This window comes from Megascapheus bottae, chromosome 12 (assembly GCF_031878675.1).
Source record: "Megascapheus bottae isolate mThoBot1 chromosome 12, mThoBot2.hap1, whole genome shotgun sequence".
NCBI lineage: Eukaryota > Metazoa > Chordata > Mammalia > Rodentia > Geomyidae > Megascapheus > Megascapheus bottae.
The window spans coordinates 26,339,258-26,358,914 of record NC_143520.1 but is presented as its reverse complement, the minus strand read 5'-3'; the positions used below and the strand labels follow the sequence as shown (position 1 = coordinate 26,358,914).

Here is a 19,657-nt window from a genome sequence, read left to right as displayed (position 1 = left end):
ATTGAGCACCTGTTTTCCTGCTGGGAGTCTGGACTTTTGGCATGAGTGGGGCAGAATTTGTCTATGAGACTACCCACCAGTGAAATCCTTGCATACTATATCTCTAATGTACTTCAATCTATTGTCATTCATGATTCCTTAGGGAAAAGGGCTCTTAGAAGGGTGCATCTGGTTCTTGTGTACTTCATGCCACATAACTTTGATTACTTACTGCTTTGATTTTTCATATTGCAGCCATGAGAATGATTGCACTTTTTGTCTCATTTTAGTGACATTTAAACTGGGGCTGTTGGGTCCCTAAATCAAAGGAATGTTTGTAAATATGTGAGGTAAGAAAAAAACCTAAAAGGATACCAGACGACATAGTAACATAGTAATTTTCTATTCCTTTCTCAGAAGTTACTGGTTAATGATGGTTTGTATGTTTTGAAAAACAAAAAAAGTGAGAAACACCTGTTTCATAAGTAAAGTTTTTTTTCAGATTGTGTTAATTTGTTAAAAGTAAGCTGCAGTTGTAGCAGGTACTAAACTGTATTTTGTTGAATTATAGAAATTCAGAAGGCGTGTTCAAGAATCTACACAAGTGCTAAGAGAACTGGAAATTTCTTTAAGAACCAACCACATTGGGTAAGTATGCCACTTTAACATCTTTACTGTAGTGTTTTACAACTTGTTCAGAGTTTCTGAATCATATTTTCAAAGAATTGAGCTTCTTTACTATAAGTTCAAAAACAAGTTCAGATGGGTGGGCACAAAATAATCACATTGTTCATTGTGTAAGAATCAGTGGAGATCAAGATGTAATTAATTTGGAGGTATTTGTAACAATTCTGTATTTCTTTGTGAGGATGTTGTACATCTGTAAAATTTCTAATGAACCCTTGGTTGTGTATGTGTGAGAGTGTGAGTGTGAGTGATAGTTGTCTGGTATCTCAGGAAATTTCAAGAGGTGTTGTACCCTGTGGTCCAGGAAAAGTCTCTTAAGTCATTACTGTAGTTCTCCAAGCTGTTTAGCTGGAGCTACTTTGGCCCCCTTCCTCACTTTCTTAGAGTTTCTGGCTTGAGGGGGGTGGAAAGTGGAGTGATATTACCTGACCCATCTCATTGCAAGCAGGCTTCTTTGGAGTCTGTCTTTCCCACATGTCAAAATCTCATGAAGCCGGGCAAGGTGGTTCAAGCTTATAATCTTAGCTACTCAGGAGGTGAGATCTGAGAATCATGGTTCAAAGCCAGCCTGGGCACTAAAGAATGTGAGATTCTTATCTCCAATTAACCTAGAAAATGGGAAGTGGAGCTGTGGCTCAAGGGGTAGGGAGGTAGTGCTGAAGAGCTCAGGGACAGTACCCAGGCCCAGAGATCAAGCCCTATGACCCCCCCCCCCAAAAAAAAAAAGTCTCATGAAGTGTGAATCCACTTTGAGAATACAATATAGGGACTCTGTATTGCATTTCTGAGGTTTTTTTTCTTTTTTTCTTTTCCCATGTAACAACAGAGTTTCTTTGCCTCAGGCAAGTACAACTTTATTGCATTTTCCCTTATTACCGTATGGTATAGTGCAGAGTACCTTAATAGAAGATAGTTTATCTCTAAGGCAGAATGATAGAATTATTGTATCTTGTAGACTTAGTTCTGTCCAAACTATCTGTCTAACATTGGACAGGTATTTATCTCCTCTAGACTTTTATGTTTTGTGAAATGGAATTATATACTCACAGTACCCTTAGTTTTATAGAATATCCTGTAAGGTAGATATGTATTACATAATAGTTTACCTCTGTTTTGGACTATTATTGATAAAAGCCAGTCAAATGGTTAATTTTTGGTTATTTTAGAATAATTTATTTGCAATTGTAGGCATGATAATGTAACTTACAGCTGAGAGAACTTGGGTGAGAATGTTAATTTCCTAAATGATAATTTGATAGGTTTATCACCTTGAGAACAAAGACTTCAGAAAATTAAGTACTTCTGGTCTTTGTTCCCTAAAAATGAACTATAGAAAAATTAATCATAGGAGTATTATAGAAGTAGAAGAAAAATAAAGGCTTGTTTAGACCTTCATTTTACAAATGAAGAGAACTAAGGACCACAGAACATGAAGGAGTCACACAAGTCTAAGGTCCACATGCTTTGTCTGAAAATATTTCCTTTTTTTCTGAGTTGCGCACTCTTGCAGCTCTTTTTGTGAAAGGAATTGAGATAATCAGAGTTCTGGGATCAAAGCAGTGAGCCTTGTCTACAGTTGGGCATTTAAACTTAAAAAAAACCTGAAATGCTTTGTGATATGTGTGGGTCAGGAACTAAATTCCATTTTGGTATGGCCCAACTCTGTTCTTAGGGCTGGAAATGGTGGAATGAACTGTAACCAACATTTGTACAAATTGTCAAAAAGCATTTCATCAAGCATTGCTGAAGTAATGTGAAATTGACCATCAAATACCAAAACAAGACGATCATTTCCAATACAAAGTTGGCTGAATAGAGGAATCCTGGTTGGGTTGAAGCCAGTGCAATCTGTAAACAATTGGAATGACTTGTTCTATAGGATACTTTAGGAGTGCTGAAAGATTCTTTCATCTTTAGCAGCTTAAATTTTCCCTTGCCTACCACACCTGTGTGAGGTACTCTGAAAGATTTGGCTTTAGCTGAAGATAACTAATGGTACTTAGTCTATTACTGGCATACATTATCTAGACTGAATCTATACCAGAATGTTTTTCTGAGTTATTAAAATTTTATGGTAAAAATGATGTTTGGAGGGGTTACAGTTACATAAGAAAGGTAATGAGTACATTTCTTTTTGAACAGTGTCCCTCCCTCTCTCATTGTCTCCTACTCACCTCCTCACTCCCCAATGCCCCCTGCAAGTGGTAAAGTTCATTTTCAGCCATATCTTGTGGGCATCACTGTTGAATTGGGTCAACCTTTGTCCCACTATTTCTATGATTCCCCTTTCCTTCCCCAAATCAGATAAACCTATATACAAGACAAAGGTTACAAAAATTAAAAAACAAAAAAACAGTGACAGCAGGAATAAACCAAAGTGTGTGTGTGTGTGTGTGTGTGTGTGTGTGTGTGTATGTATGTGTATGTGTGTGTAAGCGTAAGGGGATGAATACACAACTGCAAACAGTACAATAAAAGTTAAACAACCCTCTTGTTCCATTTATTGGAGTTCATTTTGATAAACATCTTATATGAAAACCAGAAAATTTTCTAGTGTCTTAACCTACCCTGAAATCCCAAACTGAACTGAATGAACTCTTTCTTTTTTCTAAATGTCAACCTTATTTACCTTGATCTTTTTTATGATTATTTTCTTTTTTTATTCTTTTTTATTGTAATTAATAGAAGGGTTACATTATATTCGCCAGATAGAAGGTGCATTACTTCACATACATTGATACCCTTTCTCATGTTTTTGTCCCCATTTCCTTCCCCCACCCTCTCCCCTCATCTTGTTTCCCCTCTTCCCTACCCTATTTCTCATAAATAAATAGACATATATACAATATAACCAGATAACAAGGTAATATACTGTAACAGTATAAGGTAACCAAGGGACAACAAAAGAGGTGAGAAATAATATAGTACATTAAGAAAAACAATCCCACATTATATGGCTCTTGTTTCTGTATCCTGGAGGTTCTTTCATTTAGCCTCATCCTATATGGCCTTATGTATCTAGGTTTTGCCCTATTGTAAACCTCTGCTAGGAGAGTCCAAGGTTTATATTCATTATGACAAAAGAGGGAAATCATTGAGCCTATGTTCCTTTGAGTCTGGCTTAATTCACTTACAATGAATTTTTCCAAGTCTTTCCATTTCCTTACAAATGGGCAATGTCATTCTTTCTGAGCTTTTTTGCCCTTGATCTTTTTTGCTCATTTGTCTATGGAAAGAGATCTGTATTTCCTATGGCCCCTTTTTGTTATTTACGTATGTAAGGTCTTCATTTGTCATGTGATCTAAGTTTACTTCTCATCTTTAAGGGTAATAGGACTGATCTCATAGAAATGTTATAATGATTAAATGGTAGAATGATAAATTAAATGGTAGAATGATATGTTGGGTACATAGTCCCCAACATATGATAACTATTTTATTGTTTTGCTTGTGGAAAATAATATTTATAATGATAATAATATCTAAAGTAATTGAATATTTGATGCTTTTCACCAACAGCTTATAATGTATCCCTGAATAATTCTTGAAGAGGTGTTTCTTTCTTTACTTAAATTAACCCTAATGCCAAGGAGATTGCAGAGATTATGGTATCCAGAAATAAAAAGGAATAACTATACAAAGATCTATTTGTCCCTCAAAATATTATTCTTATCACATGATTACATTTCAAGGTTAAAGTCTTGAGCTTTATGGGATAATAGTCTAAGCTACAGCTTTCTCAAGCAGTGGGTCTATTCTGAGTTCTGATATAAGCCTAAAATTCTATAAATGAAATAGTGTTCTGAGAAAGAAAATTAATTTTTTGAGCCAAATTGAAATAAGACTTGGGCTAGGAATAATCCCATTTACTCACTGTCAGGAACTATAACAATGGAGAAGAATTGGATTATATCTTATCCAGGCTCCTGAAATTACTTGCAATGTCCTTGAAATGAACCAAGAACTATTAGTGTGAATAGGCAGATGTCATGATGCTATAGGTATCAGGATAATAGCACACAAGTGATGCCAAGGGTAAGTTGGATAAATTTACTTGCTTTAGCTCATGGTCCTGAATTATAGGTGATCTCTCTGGAAGGCAATTTATTTGAATAAAACTGCCTGTAATGATGGAAAATTACTTTTCATTCTGAGTGCAATGTCACAGAAGTTCTGAAAGATGCGCATTCCACATTATCGTCTTTGTAGTTGAGAGTACAGGCATGACATTGCAAAAGGAATGTGGTAAATTGGCCAGGTAAGGGCAGAGAGTATGGCCTAGCAGTAGAGTGCTTGCCTAGAGCATGCATGAAGCCCTGGGTTCAATCCCCAGTACCACATATGTAAAAAAACCAGAAGGGGTGCTGTGGCTCAAGTGGTAGAGCACTAGCCTTTAGAAAGCTCAAGGATACTGCTCAGGCCCTCAAGCCATGAGTTGGAGCCCCAGGCTGGTACCAGAAAAAAAAAATTGGCCAAGTGAGGAAGAGGCTTGTAAGAAAAGAGAAGAGATTGTGAAAGTACTTTCTTGCTGGACTGGGAGCTTCTGTGTATATCATTGCTGGCTGGGTTAGGCCAGAAAGAAGAAAGATAGGAGAATGGCTAATCTTGTTTATAAGTTAAGGTACTGTGTTATCTCTCATATCTTTTGCTGTCCCTTGGTTATCTCATATTGTTACAGTATCTCACTTTGTTACTTGATATATCGGATATATTTGTATTTGGTTATTTGAAATTGGATAGGGAACGGGGGAAAACAAGATGAGGGGTGGGGGTGGGGGGGAGAGAAATGGGGACCAAGACATGTGAAAGGGTATCAATGTATGGGAATTAATGCACCATCTATCTGGCAAATATCATGTAACCCTTCTATTAATTACAATAAAAATATATGAAAAAAAAAGATGTATACAGTCAATGGCTTATACCTGCATGGGAGGCTGAGATTTAGAGGCTTTTGGTTCCAGGCCAGTCTGGGAAGACACTCCAAAAGACTCCGTTTTCCAAGAGAGAAACTGAATTCAGTGGCACATACTTGTAATCTCAGCAACATCAGGAGTAGGTGGGGTACAGCTTAGTTGTGCATCTGGGCAAAAAGTAAGAGTCTGTCTCAAAAATAATGAATACAAATAGGGCTGTAGCTATGTCTGAAGTGGTACAATGCCAGCCTGTCAAGCACAAATCCCTGCCTCCAAACCCCACACAAACACCAAAAATAAAACTTCTTCTAAGATGTAGACAACAGGTATGTACATTCTCAGACAACTTTGTATTTACTTTATCATTTCTATATGGCACATAATTAAAAATCATCAAAGTCATAATCATTTTGTCACTAAACAATGTGTTAGGCACTTTAGATGTATTATTTTATGCCCAAAGATTTTTATTACTGCTATTTATTGCTGAGCCACTGTTTTACAAATGAGATAAGTAAGGGTCACCTGTTAAGGATCTTATTGAGTCAGCTTCATGATGCTTGGAAGCACTGACAGTTGCACCTAGAGTTTCTCAAATCTAAAATCTGTCACTGATACCAACAGGTTTTACAATTTGTAGAAACTGTAGTAGCAAACTTTCTGTACTTAGTACAATAATCACATTGAGTTGTCTTACACTGTCAACAGATCTTTTTACCTGTGTGACTGGCCATATAATATTCTTTTTCCAGTTCTCAGGCTTGATCTCAGGGCCTGAGCACTATCCTTGGGCTATCTCAAGGCTAGCGCTCTACCACTTGAGCCACAACACTTCTTCTGCCTTTTTTTCTATGTATGTGGTACTGAGGAATCAAACCTGGGTCTTTTTGCATGCTAGGCAAGCAGTCTACCATAAGGCCATGCTACCGGCTCTGGACAAATGATTTGTTTTTTTTTTTTATATATTTTTTCATTGTAATTAATAGAAGGGTTACATTATATTCACCAGATAGAAGGTGCATTACTTCACATACATTGATACCCTTTTTCATGTCTTGGTTCCCATTTCCCTCCCCCACTCCCACCCCTCATCTTGTTTTCCCCCCTTCCCTATCCAACTTCAAATAACCAAATACGCATATATAAAATCAAATAACCAGGTGAAATACTGTAACAATATGAGATAACCAAGGGATAGCAAAAGAGATGAGAGATTACATAGTATATTAAGGACAACAATCACTCATTATATGGCTTTTGTTTTTATATCCTGGAGGTCCTTTCATTTAGTGTCATACTATATGGACTTATGTATCTAGGTTTTTCTCTATTGTAAATCTCTGCTAGGGAAGGCTAAGGTTTCTACTGATTATGACAAATAAGGGAAACCATTGAGCCTATGTTCTTTCTATTTTTTTTTTTTTTGCTCCTTTATCGAAGATTAGGTGGCCATAGGTCTGTGAGTTAATGTCTGGGTCCTCAGTTCTATTCCATTGAAGGAAAAATGATTTCTTAACCTCAAGCATTGATAATAATTTTCACTGATATTATTTTATTGTATTTTTAATTTTAACTGTGTTCTAAAATTTAAGTGCCAGTGATTGTATATAGAGATTCCCTTCTTGAATACTTGTTTGTTAAACACATCATTTGAAATATGATGTTAAAATCAATGTTAATAAATTCTTTAATAAAAAAGTTATATTTGTTAATATTCAGTCTCATGAATACATACTTCTAAGTATTGGAAACTAAATTGGTAGCTAATGTAAGTTTTCTAAAATGCTTATTTTTTCTTCAAATCTCAAATATTAGCACAATTAACAATTTTCCAAGATGATATTCATTTTTGGAGAAATATTTTTCAAATACTAAAATTGTTTCTCCATTCATTGGTCATTTTTTAGATAGATAGGCATTCCAGGAAAAATGAAATTAGTTCAACTTGCAACTTCAACCACTGCCCAAATGCATTTCCTTAAAACAAACATGATAGCTTGATGTGCTGTAGAAATGCCTTGCAGGCTTCCTCTTTTGTCACACATACAATGAAGAAAATGATCAAGTTTTAATAAGTTCAAGGGATTTTCTTAAAGATATCTGGCTTCCTCCCTTTTCCTTATTATACAAAGTGAGGAATGTAACAAAGGGGTGTGTTCTTTGGGACACTATTTCTTTTTTACACCAAGAATGTCAGTCTCATGAGATTAAGAATAACTAATGTGCTAATCATTGGTAGCTTATCAATCTAATTCTAGCTACTCAGGAGACTAAGATCTAAAGATCTTGATTCCAAGCCATCCTGGGCAGAAATACCCATGTGACACTTATCTCTATTTAACCACAAAAAAGTGGGAAATGGAGCTGTGACTAAAGTGGTAAAGTGGTAAAATTTGTACAGTGCCCAAGCTCTGAATTCAAGACCTGGGATGGGCAAAAAGGAGAGCAAAAACAAATTAGACCTCTTCCGCTCCCCTGCCTGAACTTATCCATTATTAATATATTTAAGAAAACAGGGGCTGGAAGCATGGCCTAGTGATAGCATACTTGCCTAGCATATACACAAAGCCCTGGATTCGATTATCTGGAACCACATACACAGAAAAAGCCAGAAGTAACACTATGACTCAAGTGGCAGAATGCTAGCCTTGAGCAAAAAGTGTCCAAGGACAGTGCCCAGGCTCTGAGTTCAAACCCTAGGCCTGGCCAAAAAGAAGAAGAAGGAGGAGGAGGAAGGAAGGAAGGAAGGAAGGAAGGAAGGAAGGAAGGAAGGAAGGAAGGAAGGAAGGAAGGAAGGAAGGAGAAAATAGTGCTACATTCACAACTGCCCTGAGGAGGTTTTGGGGTCTCCTAGTGGACTCCTAGTGGAGAGTAATTGGATGTGCTTAGAAATCCCTGAAGTGCTGTCTAACAGATTTGGTGACCAAAGTTGAATTTGGCTTGTGTTTATTTTTCTTATGTTTTCCTTGCAACTTTAGTTTTCACTATGGGTTTAGAAGCCCTCTCTCCAAAGTAAACCAGCAAAGATAATTCATTAATTCTCTTGTCATTTTCTAGTCATTTTTCTTGATCAAGGGTCCCTTAAAACTTAATTTTCCATGAAAGGATAATTGGCTTCTAAAACTTACGAAAGCAAGACTTCAAAACAAATCTTTGACTGGCCTGTATTACGAGGGACTATTAGCATTTGTTCTCAAGATCCTTCTTTAGATACAATTTTTCACTCTTTCTGTTTCTTCTATCTTCTAAGTATCTGATTTGGAATTTTTTTAATTCAAGCTTGTGACATATGGTGATTTCATTTGAATCTGTGAGGTTCTTGGGAAGTAATGTGTGCTGCCAAAGTTAGAAATAATTCTGTCTTCCAAACCTATAATCACCCAATTTGAAACTGATTGCTTCTTGGCAACATATAAAAAATCCTGTGCAGGGTGTACAGAGATGAAAATTGAGATAATTTATTCCAGGATCCTTAAATACACAATACAGTTATTGTATGGCAAGTACATAAGTCTGCAAAATAAAGCATTCGTATTCTTTTAATGTCTTTACATTCAAAGTACTGCTTTAAAAGTTGTCCTTTTTTGACTTAGATTTGTTTTCCTTTTTTCTTCTCTTTTCATGGAAGTTTTCTCTTTCAATTCCATTCTTTTCCATGAACAATGCCCCAAGCCGGGAAGGAGTTGGGACTCAGTTGGGGAAAGTTAGGGCTGACCTTTTAATCTAATTTATATCCTCATTATTGAATTGATCAAGAGGCCATAGTAGTCAATCCTAAAGGATTTATGTCTCATTCTTTTCATATTACACAGTGGGACTATAAAATGTACAAGGAGCATCTTGTAGCTTAGAAAAAGAAATGTTCTGTTGAGTGCATGAAATCAACCCAGAGGCAAGACATATAATATGTCAGCTAGTCTTTTAGGACTGAAGAAGCAGTCCTGTGTTTGACTTTCAAAATTATTTTAAGGAACTTGCAAGTTTTGATGGGCCAGTGGTAAAGATGTTGAAGTAAAGTGAAAGGAACCAATTAATCTTTATCTCTGCATGAATATATGTGTGTGTGTTGAGTCAAGACATTTGCCCAGGTTGTTTTTGGCCATTTTCTGTGTGAGTGTGTTTGCCATATCTGGGTCATTTGCTTCCTTCACAATTTGTACGATAGGGATGCTGGTGCCCTAGCCAATAACTAAGATTGAGAATGGCCAGAAGAATTTGTATTCTCTGAATTTGAAGTGTGCAGAAGAAACTTCAAGAGCTCTTTTTCTCATCTCCTAAGTTAGTAGATATCTGTGATGGAATATGTGAAATTGAGACCATTCTCAGGGGGAAAAAACATGGACTACTGTGGTTATTTTTCATATTAACAAGACCCCCATCTTCCAGAGCCATTTTACACTGTATAGTTATAGCTCATTGGCTGGATTAGTGGAAAAGCCTAAGCATGGCTTAGGGATTTGATTTAAAGGGCAGTAGCCATCTAATCTTGATAGTGAGTTCCAGTCTTTCTTAGGTCTCCTGCTAGTTATAAAAATGAAAAGACTTTCTATTTCTAAGTTTCCTCTTTATCATCATTTTAAAATACTTGGTCTCCCAAGAAACATAGGGAATAATTAAAATAACATAATGAAAATACCTAGAAGCGGATATTGTAAGATCACTTGTGTGTCTGTTTGGCAAACTTCAGTCTTGACTAGCAAACATCCCTATTTGTTGTTTTTGGATCTCATAACAAAGCTACTTTGTGAGACCAAATAGATGGTGTTCTCTTTGCCAGTGTTGTTGCTCTAGGATTTTTATAAATGTTAAGGTGCTTACCCACAGCTGTTTTAAGTGCATATGTCTTATTGTAACCCTGTCTGGGATACCTGAAGGGAAATGACAAGATGTCGTAATTTCCCACTTTGCTTTCTGGAAGGTACTTATCATCCTTAGTTTACTCAGGAGATGGAAGGTCTAGAAAGAAAGATGGAGCTTGAAGATAAGACAAATTAATAAACTAAGCAAAACAAATAGACACCATCTTCCCACCCCCACCCCCGAAATAAAACAAGGAAGTAGATACTCTGAGCACACCACATGTTTTCTGTGCTGAAGATATAAATCTCCAGGAGTTGCTTATCCTCAAGACACATGGTATGTTTGGACTTTTTTTAGGTTTGTATTAGGGCTGGAACTCAGAGTCCAGATGCTATTCTTGACCTTTTTTTGTTCAAGGCTACTGCTCTGTCACTTGAGTCACAGCTCCAGTTTTGGCTTTTTAACGCCTAATTGGTGATGAGTCTCACTGACTTCCCTGCCCAGGTGGGCTTTGAAGTAAGATCCTCAGATTTCACCTTCTATAGAAGCTAGGATTAGAGGCAAGAGCCACTGCACCTGGCCTGCTTTTGTTTTAAGCCCCAAAACTGGCCTCCCCAGTAGCTGTCTTCTCCATGCCCCACCAAACTTTTTGCCATGGTTTTTTATAGAGGAAAGCTACCTCTTTGGAATGCATTTCTCAGACCAGTGCCCTCTAGTGCCATTTCAATGACAGGTCAACTTACCTCTTCATTTACTAATTGATGGAGTTTCATCCCAAGTAAAATTTTGCCAGGCATACATATTTTTTGAAGATGAAGTCCACAGAAGAGATATGTAAAATAGGGCAATGGATATTTATAAAGAAGCTCTTTGGCTACCTGTGTATCAGAGTTGTTCTGAAGATCAAAAATAACCTTGTAGCCATTCTCGGGGAACTATTAAGCTCCTTTCTAATACAAGTTGGCATGATTTAAAAATGAATTTTTAACCATTGTGTGTCACATGTTGTACTTGCTGATGGTCTGCCATGCCAGCAGCCTTTAAGAAAGTTTTAGCATTCATGGAAAAAATTAAGCAAATCATTATCCCTATTGAATTTCCAGAAGCCCATAACCACTGGCCTCTTATTGGCTGGGTTAGTGGTTTATACAACTGAGTGTGCCAAGGAGTTGAGCATGGATTTGGAGTTGTGCCTAGATTTCAGTGGCTACCACATCATTTCCTCAGTCTGCCTCATTCCAGTGTAGCCTGGGCTCCCTCAACCAGCAGGCTGTGAACCAGTTGTGGTAGAAAAAAATACATCTAAAAAGTTCCCTTTAAAGGAACTCTTTCATAGGTTATCTTCAGTCTCCAAAGGCATAAAATGTAAAAATGGCATGCACATACTCTTCTCTCCTTATTCTTCTTGCATGTTGAAAGGTTGTGGTTTCCTGTCACCTCTCAAAGCCTTACCTCAGGTGAAGTAGTCCAAGACTTGTGTATTTCCTTTCAGCCACTGTTTCTGGGGGAAAACTAAAATTTTCCACTGTGTCCTTTCCTCAGCAGAGCATGTGATCATTATTTTTTTTTTCTTCTACAGATGGGTCAGAGAATTTCTGAATGAAGAAAACAAAGGCCTTGATGTTCTAGTGGAATATCTGTCATTTGCTCAGTACGCAGTAACGTAAGTAAAACTTGGCTTGCTTGCATTTGGATTTTAGAGGGTCACAGAAGATGCAGCTCAATAGTAAAATTATACCCTGCACTGCAGCAGAAACCCACAAGCAGATGCAAGGGGTTTTTGTTACAAAAAAAAAAATCACATAATTGGGATAGAAAAGCATTTAGGGAAGAAATGAAACATGGGAGTTAATATCGACATGGGGGGAGGAGAGAGTAGACTGCAATCAGTATTAGGAACTCTTTTTTTTAGTAAAAGTGTCATGGAGATCAAACCTAGGACCTTGTTCATACTAGACAAGTGTTCTGTCACTGAGCTAAACTCCTAACTTCAAAGAAGTACTTTCTTGAGGGCTTAAATTTCATATCCCATTAGGATAGAATAATCTAGCAGTTGTTGAGAGAAGTCTTTGTTATATAGAATTGAGAAGAAAGCAAGATACAAAAGACTGAATACCTTTTTTTAATTTTAATTTATTTTATTTATTTATTTATTTTTTGCCAGTCCTGGACTTGGGCTCAGGGCCTGAACACTGTCCTTGGGTTTTCTCAAAGCTAGAGTTCTACAACTGGAACCACAGCACCACTTCTGGCTTTTTTTTTCTATGGATGTGGTACTGAGGAATTGAACCCGGTCTTCGTGCATGCTAGGCAAGCACTCTACCACTAGGCCAAATTCCCAGCCTTTATTTTTATTTTTTAAATTTAATTTTATTTTATTGTCAGGATAATGTATAGAGGGGTTACAGTTACATTCGTCAGGTAGTAGGTGCATTACTTCTTGCACATTGATGCCCCTTCTCACATTTTTTTTTTTTTTTGGTCAGTTGTGGGGCTTGAACTCTGGGTCTGGGTGCTGTCCCTGAACTCTTCAGTTCAAGGTTACCACCCCTACCCCTGGAGCCACAGCACCCCAGTTTTCTAGTGGTTAATTGGAGATGAGTCTCCCATTCTTTAGTGTTTGGGCTGGCTTTGAACTACTATCTTCAGATCACAGCCTCCTGAGTAGCTAGGATTACAGGCATGAGCCACCCACCTCCCCTGGCTTAATTTTTATTTTGTATTGAAATTTGAGTTACTGAAGATTGAATGTAAGGTCTTGGACATGCTAATGAAGTACATACTGTATCACTGACCTACTGCTCCATCTTGTAATTTAATTAAAAAAAATTTTTTTTGGCAGTACTAGAGTTTGAACTTAGGGTTTCACATCTACATGGTTGCTTCCTCAGCTTAGTGCTAACCTGCTTGAGTTATGTCTCCTCATCTCCAGCCCTGTTCTTTTCTGTGTTTTTGTTTTTTTGTTTAAAGGAGCTAGGATCTTATGGAGTTTCTGCCTGGGCTGGCTTTGAACCACAATACTATATGTCTCAGCTTCCTGAGAATCTAGGATTACAGGCACAAATCACTGCTGCCCAACTACTTTCATTTATCTAATTTATATAAAAAAAAGAATGGTTATATTGTAGATCTATGGTAAACAAAACACTTGCCTAGCATACATGATGCCCATGGTTCAATCCCTAGTATTAAGAAAAATAAAAGATGTTTGTATGTGTATATGTTTGTGTGTATATATGCTGTATGTATATGTATATAAATGCATAGGCAAAGTTTGCAGACATAGATAGTGAAATTGTGACCCTAGAGTAAGGAATAAAGCTGTCCTTTCCTTGATATGCATTTGTATTTTATTTTGATTTTTTGCCTACAAGTTGAAGGAGTAAGAATACTGGGATAGAACAGAGCAGGAAAATGAAAACTTACTTAACTTTGTTTTTGTTATTTCGTAAAATCCAATTTTCTTAGATTCTGATATATTTACAATAGCACTGGAAAGTGTACATTTGAGTGAAGCATCGTCTTTTCCACATTTTACCCTTTAATTAGAAACATTCCAATATCCACAGATAATGTTTTGTATATGCTGTTGAATCACTAATACTGTGTATTTATTTTCATTCAACAATGTATGTGCCCAGATGAAGGATTTTTTTCCCCCTCCTTTACTCTTTGTATATTATCATCTCACTCCAAAACAGTTCTAAGACCTAACAGTTCTAAATCGGTATGATTTGCAAGGAGAAAACTATTATTCTTTTCTATAGATTCAGCAAATAAACTGTTAACTAAAATTTGCTTGATAGATTTCTGTTTTGATATTTCTCACCTATTACATGAAACATACTAAAAATAAAGCTGAGTGGACAAGTTTATGTCCTGAGAAATTGTCCTTTGAAATGCAATTGTAGTTTTAAGAGCATGTCCTACTATAATGGATAGTTTTTGCCTATCTCCATTACATCAAAGCTCACTAATCTCTCTGATGATTCATATTATAAGACAAAACAGAATAGTAATCTCTTGCATATTTTAAAGTTGAAAATAATATTTATAGAGTAGAGGAAGGACCAAAAATAACTAGGAGCAACGCATGAGAAGAGAATGTTTGCTGCAGTCAATGTGTTCCCTATCTGGAACTGAGAGAACTTTGCACCAGTAGAGAAATTCTAGTAGTGTCCTGCATAAGTCAATAGATCAGAGGTCAGACTTCTTTCCTAATCTTGAACCTTTGGTTTTCTTTGCTTGTGGCATTAGTTTTTAATTAGGCCTTTGTTTATTTGTTTTATTTCTGATCATATTGCATAAGAAATTTTATGGAAATATATAATTTATCTTTTTGATTTGAGGCTAGGGGACTGGATTTTTTAAAAATGGTTTTCCTTGACATGTACCAATTTCTCAGCCCCTGGATGCAAGATATTATGCTCCGCCCTTGTTTTTGTACAGAAGAACTTAAGTGTGTATGTTTGTAAGGTGGGTGTGTCCTGTTTCTGCTGGGCACAGATGGGGATGAGCTGAGGGGAATGCATTCATACTGAGTGGTTGAATGTGTTAGGGCTACAGAGAGACCTGGTGAGCACTAGGTGCTGTGAGTGATCTTGGGATGCCCTATCAACTTCCCTCCTCTAGTTTGGTAGCTTTCTATTTGGAGTACTTCAAGTTTTCTATAACACTAAATTCTGCCTCTTTTTCATCTGTATTGCTTCTTGCATCTAAAATCAGAAGGAAATTGTTTGTGGCCAGACCTTTGTATTATCTTTGGGTTTTGACCTCTTCACTCCGATTAGATTTTATCAGATAGAGTGCATTATGTGGAGTTCTGGGGTATTAGGTTTTATTTCGGCAGATATAAAAAGCCATAGATAGTTTTTAGTATGCATTATTTTTTCTTCATTACCTTCTGAAGTCTTACAAAAGATCTTTATTAGTTATATTGATATTACTGTCTGATCAGGTGTGACATGGTGGATCTATGACTAGAAGCCATTGATGATACAAAGTGTTTTGTTTTGTTTTGAGAAAGCAGTTACTGATTTTGTGTAGGAATTCAGGGAGTATACAAAGGCTTATGCGTTTAAAAACTTTATTCCTAAAACTATACAAGAATGAGCAATGTAACTTGCCACTTATTTTAACATGGTTAACATGAGTAATAACCTCGAAAAATGTCAGACAAACAGCAGTCTTACTTAAAGAGCACCGCATTGGGGAGAGATTCCAAAATCAAAGCAAGTCTATAACTGCACTACTAATGTATCACATATGGTTGGAAAAGCGCACTTGCCAACACACTAGGAGAAAATGCTTGGTGAAAATTGATGCGTAGGAATAACTTAGTATATGCCGAACATATTGACTTGTTAAAGCAAAATGAAGACAGCTGTAAGATTTTTTTCCCCTCCTTCCAACATAGCAATGTTAGTAATTGTTAAGCTAACAAGCCTCACAGGAAAAATACAAATAATAGAACAAGCACTACTTTATTTTTGCTGTTGTTCATGATTTTTTTGCCAACCTATTTATTTGTCATTTGATGTTTTGGAAGCCCACACTGAGACTATAGAGATTGTTTTACATTTCCTTTATAGTGTCTTTTGTTTGAAAACCCTTCCCTTATCAAGGTACAAATGTGTTTTTGGAATTATGCATTATTTACATCCATGTATGTACATAACTGACAGATTTTAAGTCTTCAGTGATACTCTCCTGTTTTAGTTTTGACTTCGAAAGTGTGGAAAGTACAGTAGAGAGTTCAGTGGACAAATCAAAGCCCTGGAGTAGATCCATTGAGGACCTGCACAGAGGGAGCAACCTACCCTCGCCGGTGGGCAACAGTGTTTCCCGCGCTGGAAGGCATTCCGTGCTGCGGTAAGTGCCTATGGGTGGGAACTTGCTTAGGTGAGGTACCCCGACACTGCAGGGTTGGCCCTTTTGCTTCCCCCAGGTGGTGGCAACACCTCTTGCCACACAACACTTTCAGGACCCTGTTTGTAAGTTTCTATAAGAAGTCATGGGTGCTTCCCATGATCAGTGCTCTATAGATTTAAGAGCTTCTTAGAAGCACTATACGTTGATTTTTCTCAGTTGGTGAAAATTCTGCAGAGCGATGCCTCAGAGTAGGCAGGTAAGTTTATGAAACTGGGTTGGTGTTGGCATTATTTTCCCAGCCTGGGGCTCCCAGCGTAGGGGCATCACCTTGAGCTCAGTTGCCCTTCACATCCTTTTGCTGTCCTCTCTTTCTCTTTGGGTAGCTCAGTTGTGTGTTCTTAAAGATGCAGAATGCTTCAGTGATTTTTTTAATGAATATTAATATTTAGTCAGTGTTCTTTTGCTTAGGCATGCTTAATTGTCCACTTGGTATTTCCTCTTGAGGATTACCTATCATGTTAAGAAAGGATAGGACTGACTATCTTGGTCACTTATGAGTGTAATATTCAGGTAGTTCATTCTCTCACAACTTTGATCTTTTGCTAATTAATATATATATTATATGTTATATATTATATTTTATATATAACAGGTAGAAATTAGAGGCTTTCAATTTGAGCCCAGTCTGGACAAAGAGTTAGTGAGACTCTGTTTCAACCAATTACTGGAATGTAGTCATTCATGCTTATAATACCAGGCTTGAGGAAAGTATAGATAATAGAATTGGAGTTCAAAGTTAACAGAAACATAAGACCCTGAAAAATAGTGAAGGTAAAAAGGGTGGCTCAAGTGGTAGAGCACCTGCCTAGCAAAGGCTAAGACAGTTTAAACCACAGTTCCTGTTTTTTTTTTTTTCTTTTGAGCTTTTCTAATTAGCCAGGCACAGTACTTAGCATTGATTGTGTATTGGTGGATAAATCTATGCTGCTGCCAGTGAAGATGAAGATGCCATCTAGAGTGAGAGTTTGATATATAAGTTTACTACAAATTTTTGTTAATATGACCCTTGTTTTAAATGTTTCTTCCCTGAAGCTTGAAAACTTTCTCTCACTGATTTCAAACATGATCTGGCAAAGTGACATTATTTCTCCGAGGGTTAAGATCACCATGGATTTTGGGTCATTGTGATAGGATCTGTGTGTCAAGTTATGGTCAGTGAATATGTGGCCTTTCACATTTGATTGCCTTTAATTACCCCTGTCCCTTTGACTTGGGTTTTTGATCAAGGAGGGGTAAGAGGGGGGGAAACAACCTTCTGTAATGAAGTTCAGTTTTGCTGAAAGAGTTGATGTTTGAATATGAGACCTCCAATAAACCATTCAGATTTTCCTTGTTAACAAATTCCAAAAGTACTAGCACGTATGGAATAAATTGATTCAAAAATAATAAAGACTACTCTTTCAGTTCACTCATGTTCTATGTGGTGTGCCAAGAGCTACAGAACCTTTGATTTTACCTACTTTCACATGTGAGTAGAGGAATATATAGACTGGTTTGGAAGTTAAGAGAAAGGCAGCTAAGTATGCACAAAGGGTTATGCAATTGCTTCGGTACTCAAATGGAAATTCCCACCAGTAGTCTAGTTTTAGTTATGTGGAAGGGATTTAATTTACCAAGCATATTTTAATTTGGTGTTCCATCATTTCTTACAAAGAATTCTATATTGACCTGTTTGCACCCTAACAAGGATTCATTATGCCTTTTTATTTTTTTTACAAACAATTAAAGACTGTTCCTTGTGAGCACATTATTTCCAGTAGAATGAGAGAACCAGGAAATTATGGGAAATATCCCAAATCCAGGGGCTGGGAGGGATGTGTGACCCTGGAGCCTAGAAGATAGGTTGCAGGAACCATGTGATTTGCTTCACTGTTGGTTCAAGGGTGATCCTAGTAGAATTTGTATTAAATCAGAAAGCTAGATCCAAAGCACTTCAAAAGGGACATGATGTGAATTTCATTGGGAGGAAGGCGGGACTATGTGATGTTGCTAGTTAGCAGGTAGACACAAAGATGGCAGACTAAGAAACTGTCATCACATTCTTCTGTTCTATGTTTCAACAGTTTCAAGGCCAGGAAGGGAGCATTATAATTCCATTCACTTCTGCTTCATGCTTTCTAACAACAAAACAGTAGCTTTCATGCCCCATATTGTCTTGAAACATAAATAGTTGTTTTTGTTATTTTTAAACAATGTTGAAACAATATTTTTTAAACAATGATGGTCCAACTCTTCATGGTACATGAATATGTCCTTAGGTTCTAGTTGTGTGCTTAGCCATTGGATATTTGTGTGTGTGTGTGTGTGTGTGTGAATTCTGCAAAAGAGCAATCCAAATACAGGCATAAAGTAAGGGTTGCTTTTCATGTACCCAAAGATTGTTTACTTTTTTCTCTTCTCCTTTTCCTTTCCTTTCTCTGTTTCCCACACTCACTTTGTTTTTTGGCTTTTTGTTTGTTGCTTTTTCCACCTGCCTTCTCACTTATGCTTGTATTCTGGCTGATTGTTGTCCTTAATGTACTATGTCATCTCTCATGTCTTTTGCTGTCCCTTGGTTATCTCATATCATTACAGTATTTCACCTTGTTATCAGATATATTGTATGTATGTGTATTTGGTTATTTAAAATTGGATATGGAAGGGGGGAAACAAGATGAGGGGTGGGGGTGGGGGGAAGGAAATGGGGACCAAGACATGAGAAAGGGTATCAAATGTATGTGAAGTAATGTATCTTCTATCTGGTGAATATAATGTAACCCTTCTATTAATTACAATAAAAAATATATGGAAAAAAATCTCATAAGTTATGGGTGGAAATGACACCCAAGTGAGCTGAGAATGCATGGTGGCACGGTCTTATGACTGCCTTCCATGTGATAATATGATAACTGTGTGGCTGACCCCCACCCCTGTCCAGGGATAAAGCCCACTGATATACTCTGTTATCATATTATGATTCCTCACTTTCAAGAAGTTGAATTTTTAAGGCACATTGTGTTTTTATTTATGTATAGGGATATTTTTGTAAGAGAAATTGGAATTCTGTCAGATAATTTAATCTGGCAGCTTTGTTTAACTATTTCTATATCTGAATTCAGGTTTCTGTTCTGTTTTTTTTTTTTCAATCTCTAGATCTAGGTGATATCATCGATTCTTATCTAGTATCATTCAACAAAAATGACTAGGTAAACTCGGAAGAACAAATGAACTCTCAGAAAATTTAAAAATGCCTTGTAAATGAGGCTTGATTAAAGGAAAAATACTGCTCTCAAATACAAGGTTTCTGTTAAAACTCTAATGGTAGCAGTTTCCTCCTTATGTTCAGTGTTTTTTTTTTTTGAAGT

The 19,657-nt window shown here is 36.8% G+C and overlaps 1 protein-coding gene across 9 annotated transcripts in view; it reads left to right on the top strand.

Moving 5' to 3' along the window:
- Nucleotides 1-19,657, top strand: part of Fmnl2 (formin like 2) — a 274,154-nt gene that overhangs the window by 181,728 nt on the left and 72,769 nt on the right. For all 9 annotated transcript variants that reach the window (XM_090342834.1, XM_090342837.1, XM_090342827.1 and 6 more), the window contains exons 4-6: nucleotides 551-627; nucleotides 11,962-12,045; nucleotides 16,101-16,253. In XM_090342834.1, coding sequence (XP_090198960.1) covers nucleotides 551-627; nucleotides 11,962-12,045; nucleotides 16,101-16,253 — 314 coding nt within the window. The remainder of the gene's footprint in view (nucleotides 1-550; nucleotides 628-11,961; nucleotides 12,046-16,100; nucleotides 16,254-19,657) is intronic.